Here is a 14,831-nt window from a genome sequence, read left to right on the forward strand (position 1 = left end):
TGCCTGTTCATTCTGATGGTAGTTTCTTTTGCTGTGCAGAAGCTCTCTAGTTTAATTAGATCCCATTTGTCAATTTTGGCTTTTGTTGCCGTTGCTTTTGGTGTTTTAGACATGAAGTCCTTGCCCATGCCTGTGTCCTGAATAGTATTATGTAGGTTTTCTTCTAGGGTTTTTATGGTATTAGGTCTAACGTTTAAGTCTCTAATCCATCTTGAATTAATTTTTGTATAAGGAGTAAGGAAAGGATCCAGTTTCAGCTTTCTACTTATGGCTAGCCAATTTCCCCAGCACTATTTATTAAAGAGAATCCTTTCCCCATTTCTTGTTTTTCTCAGGTTTGTCAAAGATCAGATGGCTGTAGATGTGTGGTATTATTTCTGAGGACTCTGTTCCATTCCCTTGGTCTATATCTCTGTTTTAGTACCAGTACCATGCTGTTTTGGTTACCGTAGGCTTGTAGTATAGTTTGAAGTCAGGTAGTGTGATGCCTCCAGCTTTGTTCTTTTGGCTTGGGATTGTCTTGGCAATGCGGGCTCTTTTTTGGTTCCATATGAACTTTAAAGCAGTTTTTTCCAATTCTGTGAAAAACTCATTGGTAGCTTGATGGGGATGGCATTGAATCTCTAAATTACCTTGGGCAGTATTGCGATTGTCACAATATTGATTCTTTCTATCCATGAGCATGGTCTGTTCTTCCGTTTGTTTGTGTCCTCTTTTATTTCACTGAGCAGTGGTTTGTGGTTCTCCTTGAAGAGGTCCTTTACATCCCTTGTAAGTTGGATTCCTAGGTATATTATTCTCTTTGAAGCAATTGTGAATGGAAGTTCATTCATGATTTGGCTCTCTGTTTGTCTTTTACTGGTGTATAAGAATGCTTGTGATTATTGCATATTAATTTTGTATCCTGAGACGTTGCTGAAGTTGCTTATGAGCTTAAGGAGATTGTGGGCTGAGACAACGAGGTTTTCTAAATATCATGTCATCTGCAACCAGGGACAATTCGACTTCTTCTTTTCCTAACTGAATATCCTTTATTTCTTTCCCTTGCCTGATTGCCCTAGTCAGAACTTCTAACACTATGTTGAATAGGAGTGGTGAGAGAGGACATCCCTGTCTTGTGCCAGTTTTCAAAGGGAATTTTTCCAGTTTTTGCCCATTCAGTATGATATTGGCTGTGGGTTTGTCATAAATAGCTCTTATTATTTTGAGATATGTTCCATCAATACCGAATTTATTGAGCGTTTTTAGCATGAAGGGCTGTTGAATTTTTTCAAAGGCCTTTTCTGCATGTATTGAGATAATCATGTGGTTTTTGTCTTTGGATCTGTTTATATGCTGGATTACGTTTATTGATTCATGAATGTTGAACCAGCCTTGCATCCCAGGGATGAAGCCCACTTGATCATGGTGGATAAGCTTTTTGATGTGCTGCTGAATCCGGTTTGTCAGTATTTTATTGAGGATTTTTGCATCGATGTTCATCAGGGATATTGGTCTAAAATTCTCTTTTTTTGTTGTGTCTCTGCCAGGCTTTGGTATCAGGATGATGTTGGCCTCATAAAATGAGTTAGGGAGGATTCCCTCTTTTTCTATTGATTGGAATAGTTTCAGAAGGAATGGTACTAGCTCCTCCTTGTACCTCTGGTAGAATTCAGCTGTGAATCCGTCTGGTCCTGGACTTTTTATGGTTGGTAGGCTATTAATTATCACCTCAATTCCAGAGCCTATTACTGGTCTACTCAGCCATTAAAATTCTTCCTGGTTTAGTCTTGGGAGGATGTATGTGTCCAGGAATTTATCCATTTCTTCTAGATTTTCTAGTTTATTTGCGTAGAGATGTTTATAGTATATTCTCTGATGGTAGTTTGTATTTCTGTGGGCTCGGTGGTGATATCCCCTTTATCACTTTTTATTGCATCTATTTGATTCTTCTCTCTTTTCTTCTTTATTAGTCTTGCTAGCGGTCTGTCAATTTTGTTGATCTTTTCAAAAAACCAACTCCTGGATTCATTGATTTTTTGGAGGGTTTTGGTGTCTCTATCTCCTTCAGTTCTGCTCTGTTCTTAGTTATTTCTTGCCTTCTACTAGCTTTTGAATGTGTTTGCTCTTGCTTCTCTAGTTCTTTTAATTGTGATGTTAGAGTGTCAATTTTAGATCTTTTCAGCTTTCTCTTGTGGGCATTTAGTGCTATAAATTTCCCTCTACACACTGCTTTAAATGTGTCCCAGAGATTCTGGTATGTTGTATCTTTGTTCTGATTGGTTTCAAAGAACATCTTTATTTCTGCCTTCATTTTGTTATGTACCCAGTAGTCATTCAGGAGGAGGTTATTCAGTTTCCATGTAGTTGAGCGGTTTTGATTGAGTTTCTTAGTCCTGAGTTCTAGTTTGATTGCACTGTGGTTTGAGAGACAGTTTGTTATAATTTCTGTTCTTTTACATTTGCTGAGGAGTGCTTTACTTCCAATTATGTGGTCAATTTTGGAATAAGTGTGATGTGGTGCTGAGAAAAATGTATATTCTGTTGATTTGGGATGGAGAGTTCTGTAGATGTCTATTAGGTCTGCTTGCTGCAGAGATGAGTTTGATTCCTGGATATCCTTGTTAACTTTCTGTCTCGTTGATCTGTCTAATGTTGACAGTGGGGTGTTGAAGTCTCCCATTATTATTGTATGGGAGTCTAAGTCTCTTTGTAAGTCTCTAAGGACTTGCTTTATTAATCTGGGTGCTCCTGTATTGGGTGCATATATATTTAAGATAGTTAGCTCTTCCTGTTGAATTGATCCCTTTACCATTATGTAATGGCCTTCTTTGTCTCTTTTGATCTTTGATGGTTTAAAGTCTGTTTCATCAGGGACTAGTATTGCAACCCCTGCTATTTTTTGTTCTCCATTTGCTTGGTAGATCTTCCTCCATCCATTTATTTTGAGCCTATGTATGTCTCCGCATGTGAGATGGGTCTCCTGAATACAGCAGACTGATGGGTCTTGACTCTTTATCCAGTTTGCCAGTCTGTGTCTTTTAATTGGAGCATTTAGTCCATTTACATTTAAGGTTAATATTGTTATGTGTGAACTTGATCCTGCCATTATGATATTAACTGGTTATTTTGCTCGTTGATGCAGTTTCTTCCTAGCCTCGATGTTCTTTACATTTTGGCATGTTTTTGCAATGGCTGGTACGGGTTGTTCCTTTCCATGTTTAGTTCTTCCTTCAGGATCTCTTGTAGAGCAGGCCTGCTGGTGACAAAAATCTCTACGCATTTGCTTGTCTGTAAAGGATTTTATTTCTCCTTCACTTATGAAACTTAGTTTGGCTGCATATGAAATTCTGGGTTGAAAATTCTTTTCTTTAAGAATGTTGAATATTGGCCCCCACTCTCTTCTGGCTTGTAGAGTTTCTGCTGGGAGATCTGCTGTCAGTCTGATGGGCTTCCCTTTGTGGGTAACCCGACCTTTCTCTCTGGCTGCCCTTAAGATTTTTTCCTTCATTTCAACTTTGGTGAATCTGGCAATTATGTGTCTTGGAGTTGCTCTTCTCGAGGAGTATCTTTGTGGTGTTTTCTGTATTTCCTGAATTTGAATGTTGGTCTGCCCTACTAGGTTGGGGAAGTTCTCCTGGATGATATCCTGAAGAGTGTTTTCCAACTTGGTTCCATTTTCCCCCTCACTTTCAGGCACCCGAATCAGACATAGATTTGGTCTTTTTACATAATCCCATACTTCTTGCAGGCTTTGTTCATTTCTTTTTCTTCTTTTTTCTTTACATTTCTCCTCTCGCTTCATTTCATTCATTTGATCCTCAATCGCTCATACTCTTTTTTCCAGTTGATCAAGTCAGTTACTGAAGCTTGTGCCTTTGTCACGTATTTCTTGTGTCATGGTTTTCATCTCTGTCAGTTCATTTATGGCCTTCTCTGCATTTATTATTCTAGTAATCAATTCTTCCACTCTTTTTACAAGATTTTTAGTTTCTTTGCGCTGGGTAAGTAATTCCTCCTTTAGCTCTGAGAAGTTTGATGGACTGAAGCCTTCTTCTCTCATCTCATCAAAGTCACTCCCCGTCCAGCTTTGATCCATTGCTGGCGATGAGCTGCGTTCCTTTGCAGAGGGAGATGCACTCTTATTTTTTTGAATTTCCAGCTTTTCTGCCCTGCTTTTTCCCCATCTTTGTGGTTTTATCTGCCTCTGGTCTTTGATGACGGTGACGTACTGATGGGGTTTTGGTGTGGGTGTCCTTCCTGTTTGTTAGTTTTCCTTCTAACCGTCAGGACCCTCAGCTGTATGTCTGTTGAAGTTTGCTTGAGGTCCACTCCAGACCCTGTTTGCCTGGGTATCAGCAGCAGAGGCTGCAGAAGATAGAATATTGCTGAACAGCAAGTGTACCTGTCTGATTCTTGCTTTGGAAGCTTCCTCTCAGGGGTGTACTCCACCGTGTGAAGTGTAGGGTGTTGGTCTGCCCCTAATGAGGGATGTCTCCCAGTTAGGCTACTCGGGGTCAGGGACCCACTTGAGCAGGCAGCCTGTCCGTTCTCAGATCTAACCTGTGTGTTGGGAGATGCACTGCTCTCTTCAAAGCTGTCAGACAGAGTCGTTTGCATCTGCAGAGGTTTCTGCTGCTTTTTTTTTGCTGTTGTTGTTGTTTAGCTGTGCCCTTTCCCCAGAGGTGGAGTCTACAGAGACAGGCAGGCCTCCTTGAGCTGCTATGAGCTCCACCCAGTTCGAGCTTCCCAGCAGCTTTGTTTACCTACTTAAGCCTCAGCAATGGTGGGCGCCCCTCCCCCAGCCTCGCTGCTGCCTTGCTGTTAGATCACAGACTGCTGTGCTAGCAGTGAGGGAGGCTCTGTGGTCGTGGGACCCTCCCCACCAGGTGTGGGATATAATCTCCTGGAGTGCCCGTTTGCTAAGACCCTTGGTAAAGCACAGTATTGGGGTGGGAGTTACCCGATTTTCCAGGTGTTGTGTGTCTCAGTTCCTCTGGCTACGAAAGGGATTCCCTTCCCCCTTGCGCTTCCCAGGTGAGGCGATGCCTCGCCCTGCTTCAGCTCTTGCTGGTCGGGCTGCAGCAGCTGACCAGCACCGATTGTCCAGCACTCCCTAGTGAGATGAACCCGGTACCTCAGTTGAAAATGCAGAAATCACCTGTCTTCTGTGTCGCTCACACTGGGAACTGGAGACTGGAGCTGTTCCTCTTCGGCCATCTTGCTCTGCCCCTGAGATTGTTTCTTATTACTTCATTTCTTTCGCATTTGCTGAGGAGTGTTTTAATTCCATTTACATGCTCAATTCTAGAGTACGTGCCAGGTGGCAATAAGAAGAATATATATTGTGTTATTTTGGGGTGGAGAGTTCTGTAGGTATCTATCAGGTCCATTTGATCCAGTGCTGAGTTCAGGTCCTAATGATCTTTGTTAATTTTCCATCTTCATGATCTAATATTGGCAGTGAAGTATTAAGGACTCCCACTCTTACTATGTGGGAGTCTAAGCCTCTTTAAAGGTCTGTAAAAATTTGCTTTATGAATCTTGGTCCTCCTGTCCTGGGTGTATACATATTTACTATAGATTTTCTTGTTGAATTGAACCCTTTACTATTATGTAATTCCCTTCTTACTCTTTTTTGACCTTTATTGACTTAAAGTCTGTTTTGTCAGAAACTAGGGTTGCAACCCGTTTTTTTCTGTTTTCCACTTGGTTGGTGGATTTTTCTTCATCCCTTTATTTTGAGGCTATGAGTGTCACTGCATGTGAGATGGATCTCTTGAAGACAACATACCAGTGGTTCTTGATTCTTTATCCAGCTTGCCACTCTGTGTGTTTTAATTGGGGCATTTAGCTCATTTATATTTAAGATCTTGTTGATATGTGTGGATTTTATATAGTCATTGTGATGTTCACTGGTTATTTTGCAGACTTGTTTATGTGGTTGCTTTATAGTGTCACTGGTCTGTGTAATTCAGTGTGTTTTTGTGGTATCTGGTAATGGTCTTTCCTTTCCATATTTAGTGATTCCTTCTGGAGCTCTTGTAAGGCAGGTCTGGTGGTAATAAATTCCTTCAGTATTTGCTCATCTGAAAAGGATCTTATTTCTCCTTGGCTTATGAAGCTTAGTTTGGCTGGATATGGAATTCTGGGTTGGAATTTCTTTTCTGTAAGAATGTTGAATATTGATCCCAAATTTCTTCTGGCTGGGAGGGCTTCTGCTGAAAGGTCCATTGTTAGTCTGGTTGGCTTCCTTTGTAGTTGACCTGATCTTTCTCTCTAGCTGCCTTTAGCATTTTTTCTTTCATTTCAGTCTTTGAAAATATGATGATTATGTGTCTTGGGGATGATCTTCTTGTGAAATATCTTACTGTGGTTCTCTGCATTTCCTGAGTTTGAATGTTGGCCTCTCTAGTTAGGTTGGGGAAGCTCTCCTGGATGATATCCTGAAATATGGTTTCCAAGTTGGTTCCATTCTCCCCATCTTTTCCAGGGACACCAATGAGTTGCAGATTCGGTCACATATGTTTTGGATTTTTTTCATTCCTTTTTATTCTGTTTTCTCTATTCTTGTCTGATTGTCTTATTTCACAAAGCCAGTCTTCAAGCTCTGAGATTATTTCCTCTGCTTGGTCTATTCTGCTATTGATACTTGTGATTGCATTATAAAATTCTTGTAGTGTGTTTTTTAGCTCTATCAGGTCAGTTACATTCTTTTCTAAACTGTCTATTTTTTTCTCTCAATTTCTTCATTGTTTTATACTTATTTTTAGCTTTCTTACCTTGGGTTACAGTGTACTCCTATAGCTCAATAATCTTCATTCCTATGGATATTCTGAATTCTATTTCTGTCAATGTAGCCATCTGAGCCCAGTTCAGAACCTTTGCTGGAAAGGTGATTTCATCATTTGGAGGAAAGAAGGCACTCTGGCTTTTTCAATTTTAAACATTCTCAGATGATTCTTTTTCATCTTTTTGGGCTTATCTATCTTTAATGTTTGAAATTGATGATCTTTGATTTTTTTTTCCTCTTTTATCCTCTTTGATGACCTTGAGGGTTTGATTGTGGTATAAGGTAGATTTAGCTGACCAGCTTCCACAAGATTTTATGGGGCCAACATTCAGCTCCCAATTCCTGGACTGCATGCTATGACTCTGGGGGACTCATATTGGGCCTCTACTTTGCCCTGTGGTTCCTCAAAGTTTGGAATCCACTGCACTGGAGGAGAGGGCTAAGATGTAGCAACTGTAGCAGAGTGCTAGCAAGTGCTGCCTCCCTTCAAGTGTTCACCATAGTGGCAAAGGCAACACAGCTGGGGGGTGGGAGCAGAGGACCCCTGCTGGAGACTGTGTGGTCATGCTGGAAGTGGTATTGGCTCAGGGGCTGGGTGCTGGTGGGGAAGGTATGGGTGCCTTCTGTGTGTCCCCTAAGTAGAAGTGATCCACCATATAGTTCTGCATATAGTTTTATTTGTTTCTGTGCAATTAATGTACATACTTCACCAAAAGATTTACATAGCCAATATCAGAACTTTTCATGTAGGTATCTTTGAATCACAATTATTAGGAGCTACAATTCCATAAATGGATACCTTGCTTTGAGCACTCTAAGGAAGATGTGGCTATTCCAAAATGGGAGGGGATTTGGGGACTAACATTTCATCTCTTTGAAATGTTAACAGATTTGGGGATGGTATTTCAGACTGAGTCAAAGCATTTGCATAGGGAAAGGTATATCCTCTATAGAAACATGGACTTCATCCACATGGCTGGGTAGCTGGGTGGTGCCCAGACTGCAGGAACAAATAATGAATACTTTATTCGTCTGTACAAGGCCAGTTAGGTGCTAAGTATACAAATCCGATAAGATACAGTGCTTACCTGAAAGAGTTTCAAGGAGAGAGAAAAACTTGGAGAGAATCAAAGAAGAGGCCATTGGACTTGGCAGTTCAAAGAAGTTTTGTGTGTTTTTAAAGAGAAATTTCAGTTATTTAAAGAAGTGGATATGAAGCAGCTATATCACCTGGGGTATATACCCTACGGTTTGTCATCTCGCACCAGGAAAATTTAGGACATTGACACACACAGGTTTAGAAGCAGAGGTTTAATAGACAGAAGAGAAGCGAAAGAGAAACAGTTTTCTCTATACATAGAGAGAGGGGTCCCTGAGCAGCAAAGACTGGCTGGCAGTGAATATGCCGAATTTTATAGTCAGGTTTGAGGAGGTGGTGCCTGATTTACATAGAGTTTGTCACCTGTAAGGATGCTGGTCTGCATGCTAGTAAAATATCTCTACCTAATAAAGGAGTGGGACTTTTTGGCAGGATTAAAAAGGCATGTGTAAATAATAGGTTTCCCCATCTGCAACCTAAGGGGTTGTGAAAAATATTGAATTAGAGTTTTTCCTGAGATGCGCCTCATGGTCATGCTACAGAAAGAGGGGAGGCCTGGATTAGAGAGGAGAAGAGAGAGAGAGAGACTGGCTCTACTGTTCAGAAAGAGATCTACCTTCCTCCAATTTCCAGAATCACCCAGGGCTCCTGTGCTGTATGTCAGTTTGAGCTACTGGAGCTCCAGGACCCATTAATCCTGTTGGACCATCTGTGAGGCTGGTTTGGAACCCAGTGACCTTCATCTCTGGGGGCAGTCCAATTTCCAGTGGTTCCTGCCACAGGCTAGACAAGGTTGAGGTGGTTTTTCTCTTGCTGCCTGGGCACTCTTAAAGTGCCCTCACTTGCTGCACCGATAGAAACAAGGAAATGTACCTCAGGGATTCCTGGCTTTGTATCTCTGCAGAGCAGCTATTAGTGCCTCTGTCCTTCTCTTTTGCTTCCTTTCTCCTGGACCTCCTCCTCCTGGTCCCTATTATAAAACACCAAAGTGGTCACCCTTAGGAGGTTCTCCAAGATGCTATCTAGTGCTATAGCCTTCTTCTGTATTTTCCTTCCAATATTGGAAGCTGCCTTTTTAATAAACTTGTCCCTTTAGTATGTGCTGTCCTCAACTGATTCATGGGATAAAGAGGTATGTTTTATGAGTGCCTCTCAGTCTTTCCACAAAGGCTGCAGGATTCTCATCTAGTTTTTGGTCTATCTTGGAAAGTACAGAGTAATTAATAGATTTTGCCCTCACTCTTCATAGGCCCTCCACTATGTACATTAAATGGTGTTTCCTTTTCCATTCATCTGTGGCATCACTGGTGTTCCAATTAGGGGTATTTTTAGAGGAACTGCTTCCTTTCCTATTGGGAATGGTGTTTCCATTATTTCTTTGCCTTCCTTGTCTCCTTTTTTCCTTTTTAATTTCCACAGGAGACATGTAGTTCATCTCCAAAATTGTCTGCTGCCTGCAGGGCTGCCTGCTTTTCAGCTGCGGTTAAGACTTGGCTTCAGAGCAGCATAACATCTCTCCGTGTGTGGTGAAACACCTGAGTTAAATTTTGGAAGGGTTCTATATACCTACCAGGATCATCAGAAAATTGGCCTAACTCTTCCTTATTTGCCTGAGATTCTGCAATGAGAAGGGAACTTGAGGTGACCCCAAATAAGGGGGATTCTCAGACGGCTCCTTTGGAAGTTGCTTTTCTAGTCTTAGGGAATCATTCCCTTTGGGCCTGCCTGATATGATTGCTAAAAGGGCTAGGTTGATTTTGTGACACCTGCAAAGGTCTGGTAAGTAGGCCATGCCCTTGTGCAAAATAAAATGAGCCACTTTTTCCTTGAAAGTCTCAGGGTCAAAGGAGTCCCAGTGCTTCAGAATGCACTCCAGAGGAGTTCAGGCCTTAGACGATAAAGAGAAGGAAAAAAAGGCATCCCTTTAGACTCCTTCCTTTTGATGTGACCCAGCATGGGGAGAAAGACAGTGAGGGTGTCCCCTCTGCTGTTTTCTCTCCATGGTTCCTGGCATCCTGGCACCTTGTTAAATGTGCTGCACATGGTTGCAGGTGTGACTTCCCCAGCCATGGAACCAGACGAACTAAGTGGTGGGTTTTAGTCATTCTCACCCATGCAACTCTAGTCCTCTGCCTGTGGTTTCCCTTTGACTTCCTAGACTTGCCTGACCTGTGGGGCTCCCTGAAAAATGGATCTTGCGAGAGACTATGTAACAGTTGCATTTGGGCAATTGTTGCGCTTGCCTCCTTAATGGAGGAAGTGTGCTGGTTTGAGCTCTATATCCTGCTATTATGGCCCATGCTGAAGTGTTTACCCTTAGAGAATGGTTCCAGTTAACTTCTGGACTTAAAATCCCCTTACTAGTTAAGTACCATTCTAATTGGATCAGAATAGGTGTCTTAAAAATAGGGACCAAATGGCTATTTTCCTGAAGATTGGACAGTACTGAGACTAAAATTTGGTTCTGGAGGACATTGTACTCCTAATTGCTGAAGGCAGAGTTTTCCCATTCACAGAAACAGCATAAAGCCTGGTTTCTAGAAGAGAGGCATAAAAAGTGGAGAGAATTGGGAAGCTAGAGTGTTTCGGTAAAGGACAACGTGCCTCATGGAGCGGATTCCTATTCCACTAGGTGGTGCTGTTGACTTTGAGATGTCATGAGCTCTCCAGACCAAGGGCAGAGTGACCTTGACATGCCATGTGCTCTTCAGACCAAGGGCAGAGAGAGACATTGAAATGCCATGTGCTCTCTAGAACAAGGGCAGGGAGAGATGCTCACTGGGGGTACCCTCGGTTCCTAGAACATCACAAAAACACCTTCCCTTGAGCTATATCCCCAGTTACTATGACATTCTCTGATCTTGCCAAACAGGATTCCTTCCCTGAACCCTAAAACTTCCCACACATTGCATACACAGAGAGGATAAGATTTATGACAGTGCCAACAGGAAAGAAGGAAATAACGATAGGAAAGTTGGAGATCTTGTGGTCGACAGCCCATCAGGGGGATCAGAGGCTGGGGTCAGTCCAATAGTCTTTGGATAACACCAGGGGTAGCCCCCTCCAGAAATCCTCAGTTGCCCCAGGACTTCTTCCAGCCCCACATGACAGCTAAGTCCTCCATGAAAGGAAGCTAGTTCAAACATGGCCAATATGCCAAGCAACCCATGGGTAGTTGGGAATTCTCTATGTTCTCCCTAGTAAGCCTGTCCCCCAAGTCTTATATGGCTGCCAGCCACGCTTGTTTATGGCTGAAGGGGGTCTACTATTTTGTTTAATTTGGTTCTTAAATGGAGGCCAATAGCCTCAGAATGAAAGGACAGAGTTGGAGTCTGCTCCTCTACTCACTGATTCGATTCATGTTGTACCCTGATATCCTGGATGAGGTCCCCAATATGAAATGGCTACATTGTCTGGGGTATATACCCTGTCTCACACCAGGAAAACTTAGCACGTGGACACACACAAGTTTAGGAGTGGAGGTTTAATAGGCAGAAGAGAAATGAATGAGAAACAGCTCTCTTTCTGTAGAGGGAGAGGGGTCCCCAAGTAGAAAAGACTGGCTGGCATTGAATGCACTGGATTTTATAGTCAGGTTTGAGGAGGTGGTGTCTGATTTACATAGGGCTCACAGATTGGTTTGATCAGGTATTAAGTTTACATGGTGCGTGGGGAAGGCTGGTCACCGCATTCTAATCTTGTTATGCAAATAGGCTTTCCAGTTGATTGGTGTCATCTTTCTGCTTCTTACTGTACATGTGGCTGACAAAGGAAAGGGAAGATGGAGCCGCCATCTTGAACATGTGTAGTCTATAGTTCCTGCCGGCATTCATCCCTGCAAGCTCCCAGCTTGCTTGTCCATGACTGCAGCTTGACTTTACAGGTTTCTCTTTCTTAGAAAATGATCTGGGGCTGCTTTTCATTAAAAAGCAAAGCCTTACCAAGGACTCCCATACCCTTACTTTCTGCCTAAGTGATTTCTTCTTAACTCCTATATTGGATATATTGTGGGTTGTTAAAAAGTGATTATGGAGTAAAGTACAAAAAAGAATAGCCATATATCAGTTCTTCCATGCAGTTCAGTGGCAGAAAAGGATGTGATGGCTTGGGGATTAAGAAGACAGCAGTATGACAGAAAGATTTTTAAGATCAGAGACTACAAAGGGTCTTTCTAGCAGGGAAACTGAAACTACAAGATGATGTAAGAGAATGGGGGAGGGAGTACTTTGGAGTCACCGATGGTACAGCTTCAGAAAAAATTGAGGAACTGAAAGTGAGAGCATGAGAGATGATATTAGATTTCTAATATTTTTAGATATTTGGGGAGACATTTTCCAATACAAATGAATGGTTTCTTAACATTTATTTGTAGAATGAAGCATGAAATTAACACAACGGTAAGTTATTAGAAGTTCGTAGGGTTCAAAAGTAAAAGTGGCAAAATCTTTTTCCAACAGTCTATGTAATCTTTCAAAATCATATCAACTGAAAGGTCAGAAAGAAGAAAAAGGTGGGGAGGCAAATTTGCTTCACTATCCTTTGCTGAGAGAAATGGGCACACTTCCTATGGCACCAAATCAATTTTTATGTTGGCAGAAAAACTGATTATTACAACTACTGTGAGCCATTGTTATTATAATTGGGTGGATCATTTGTCCAGTGTGTTTTTCCTAGTAAAAGAAAAACATTTTTGGTTTCTGTGGTGAATACGAATTCTAACACCAGGGAAAAAATATAAGCCCTATTTTCTTTGTTGTTTTGCATATATTTGTTTTTTTGTTTCAGCACCAAATGTGGCTCCTTCAGATGTAGGAGGTGGAGGTGGAAGAAACAGAGAGCTGACCATAACATGGGCGGTAAGTATTGATGAGTTGCACATATTATAGGTTGCTCTATCTATGTGTAACTTCCACCCCATTTTGTATCCTGAAATAAATTGAGATGAAAGTGAATGTCTACTGCACAAGCAAGAATATATTACTATTTTTTTCATAAATGCATATCAGGTTTTATCTGGCTTACTGTGGCTTAGTGTGTAGTTCCTATGCAAGAATTAACCCTGGATGCTAAGAGATCTGTTAGCCTAGGTGATTAAGCATTCAGCTGTCTGATTCCAGAGATACTTTGATCACTGTAGTCTGGTAATCTAATTGTAATTTTAAACATTGTCTCTGGACATTCTAAATTCCAAAGCTTCCATTTACAAACTTTGTATCAAACAAAGTTTTGAAACTGGAGTTGGCCTCCTCACTTGAGGCTTACTTTGATCACTGGTGTAATCTAGCATGATAGGTCAGTCTCAGAAGTCACCCATGGGACTAGTTACTGAGGTATCCAAAGGATTTTATTACAGTTTCATGAGTCAAAGGAGAGTTCTATATCAGAGACTATAATCTCTAGAAAACAATACATCTTAGCTGGATTTTTGGAATAGGAAAGATATTGGGAGGGGTCGGAAAAGCTGTGATAGGACAAAATTGTCTGACTTAGACACCTGGCATTTATCCATATAGCATGGTTTATACAGATTCATTTATTCATTAAATATGCTTAGTGTTGAATCACTGCGGATAGTCAAAGAGCACAATTTAGGCTCCAAAGGATTTTGAAGACTGTGGAAAAAATGACAGGTTTTATTTTTTGCATGAGTCAAATGGATTTATTTAATAAGTGAATGTCTAGCAAAATTTGACTCACTGTGTGCTTTGTAGTCATTTTTATACTTAGCATTTAAATCACATTTTAAAGCAAGATTTAGTAAAAAAAAAAAAAAAATCCCATTTGCTAATCTGAATCTTAAAATATTTATTCCTAAGTTTTACTGCCAATGAAATGTCCAAAAAATGCAAATATTATAAAAATTAGGACATTTTGCTTTTTCTTTTGTGGCTTGATTTTTATAAATTCTGTGGATACCTGCTACAGAATAAGATGGGCCTTATAAAAAAATTCATTATTGGAAATTCTCCTCCAAAGATTCAAATTCAAGTTTCTGGAGATAGAGCCCGAGAGTTGTTATTTTTGAAAGTTTCATAGCTGATTCTGTTATTCTCTGAATTCCCAAAACTAAGTAGAGAACTATCAATAAGAAAAATGTTTAAACTACTGTAGAAATGTTAGGCTATGTTATCTAATAATCTAAAGTCACATACCTATTAATGTATTGCTCAACCACATACAGCTTCTACCATTTGACCTTTACACATTTCTATCTCTTCCTATTTACTATAAGTATGTCCAAACAGTAGTGTTATATTTACTTCAAGGTTTTGCCTCAATACATCTTAAATTTGATTTTCTGGTAAAAAAAAAAAAAAAAAAAGTAAATATACAATGTGCACATTTACCTTAATTGCTAATAAAGGCTAACTGATGAGTACTCACTAGAATTAACTGTAAGTCAATATTTATTAATAATAGGTGATTAGGGCTGACATAGACTTCTGTATAAGGCAGTTGACATGGGTGATAATAAGAAACCCTGAGAAAATAGTGAAAAACCAAGCACTTGCTTTAGAATTGGAGATAGAAACCCAAAACCATCCTCCTACAAATGAGTGCAATATTGTCCCTTCCTCGCAAACTACGTGTATTCCTCTTACCAGTTTCTTTTCAATCACAAGGTAGATATTCTAGGCTAGAGTCTTACATAACTCTCTTACCACTGCCTTTCAATTCTAATGAAATTCATTTGCTCATCCCTTAAATACATATTACTTGAAGCCCTGTTCTAGGTGCTAGGGATAAAGAGGAAAATAAAACTGACAAAAACTCTGCCTTCACAAAACATGTATTCTATAGTTGAGAGAGACAATAAAGTAGATAAATAAGTAAAATGTATAGATTTTGTTAGGGTTAAAGAAAAACAATAGGTAGGGTGTGGGGCATGGAGTATTGTGTTGGAATCTTGCAGTGGCAGGAACTGTAGTCAGAGAAAACATCGTCAAGTAAGTGATTTTT

At 40.6% G+C, this 14,831-nt stretch overlaps 1 protein-coding gene across 2 annotated transcripts in view; it reads left to right on the forward strand.

Moving 5' to 3' along the window:
* CNTN1 (contactin 1) overlaps positions 1-14,831 on the forward strand; it is a 428,408-nt gene that overhangs the window by 363,359 nt on the left and 50,218 nt on the right. For both annotated transcript variants that reach the window (XM_023182834.2, XM_023182835.1), the window contains one exon: positions 12,657-12,727. In XM_023182834.2, coding sequence (XP_023038602.1) covers positions 12,657-12,727 — 71 coding nt within the window. The remainder of the gene's footprint in view (positions 1-12,656; positions 12,728-14,831) is intronic.

This window comes from Piliocolobus tephrosceles, chromosome 10 (genome assembly GCF_002776525.5).
Source record: "Piliocolobus tephrosceles isolate RC106 chromosome 10, ASM277652v3, whole genome shotgun sequence".
In the NCBI taxonomy this organism is placed as follows: Eukaryota; Metazoa; Chordata; class Mammalia; order Primates; family Cercopithecidae; genus Piliocolobus; species Piliocolobus tephrosceles.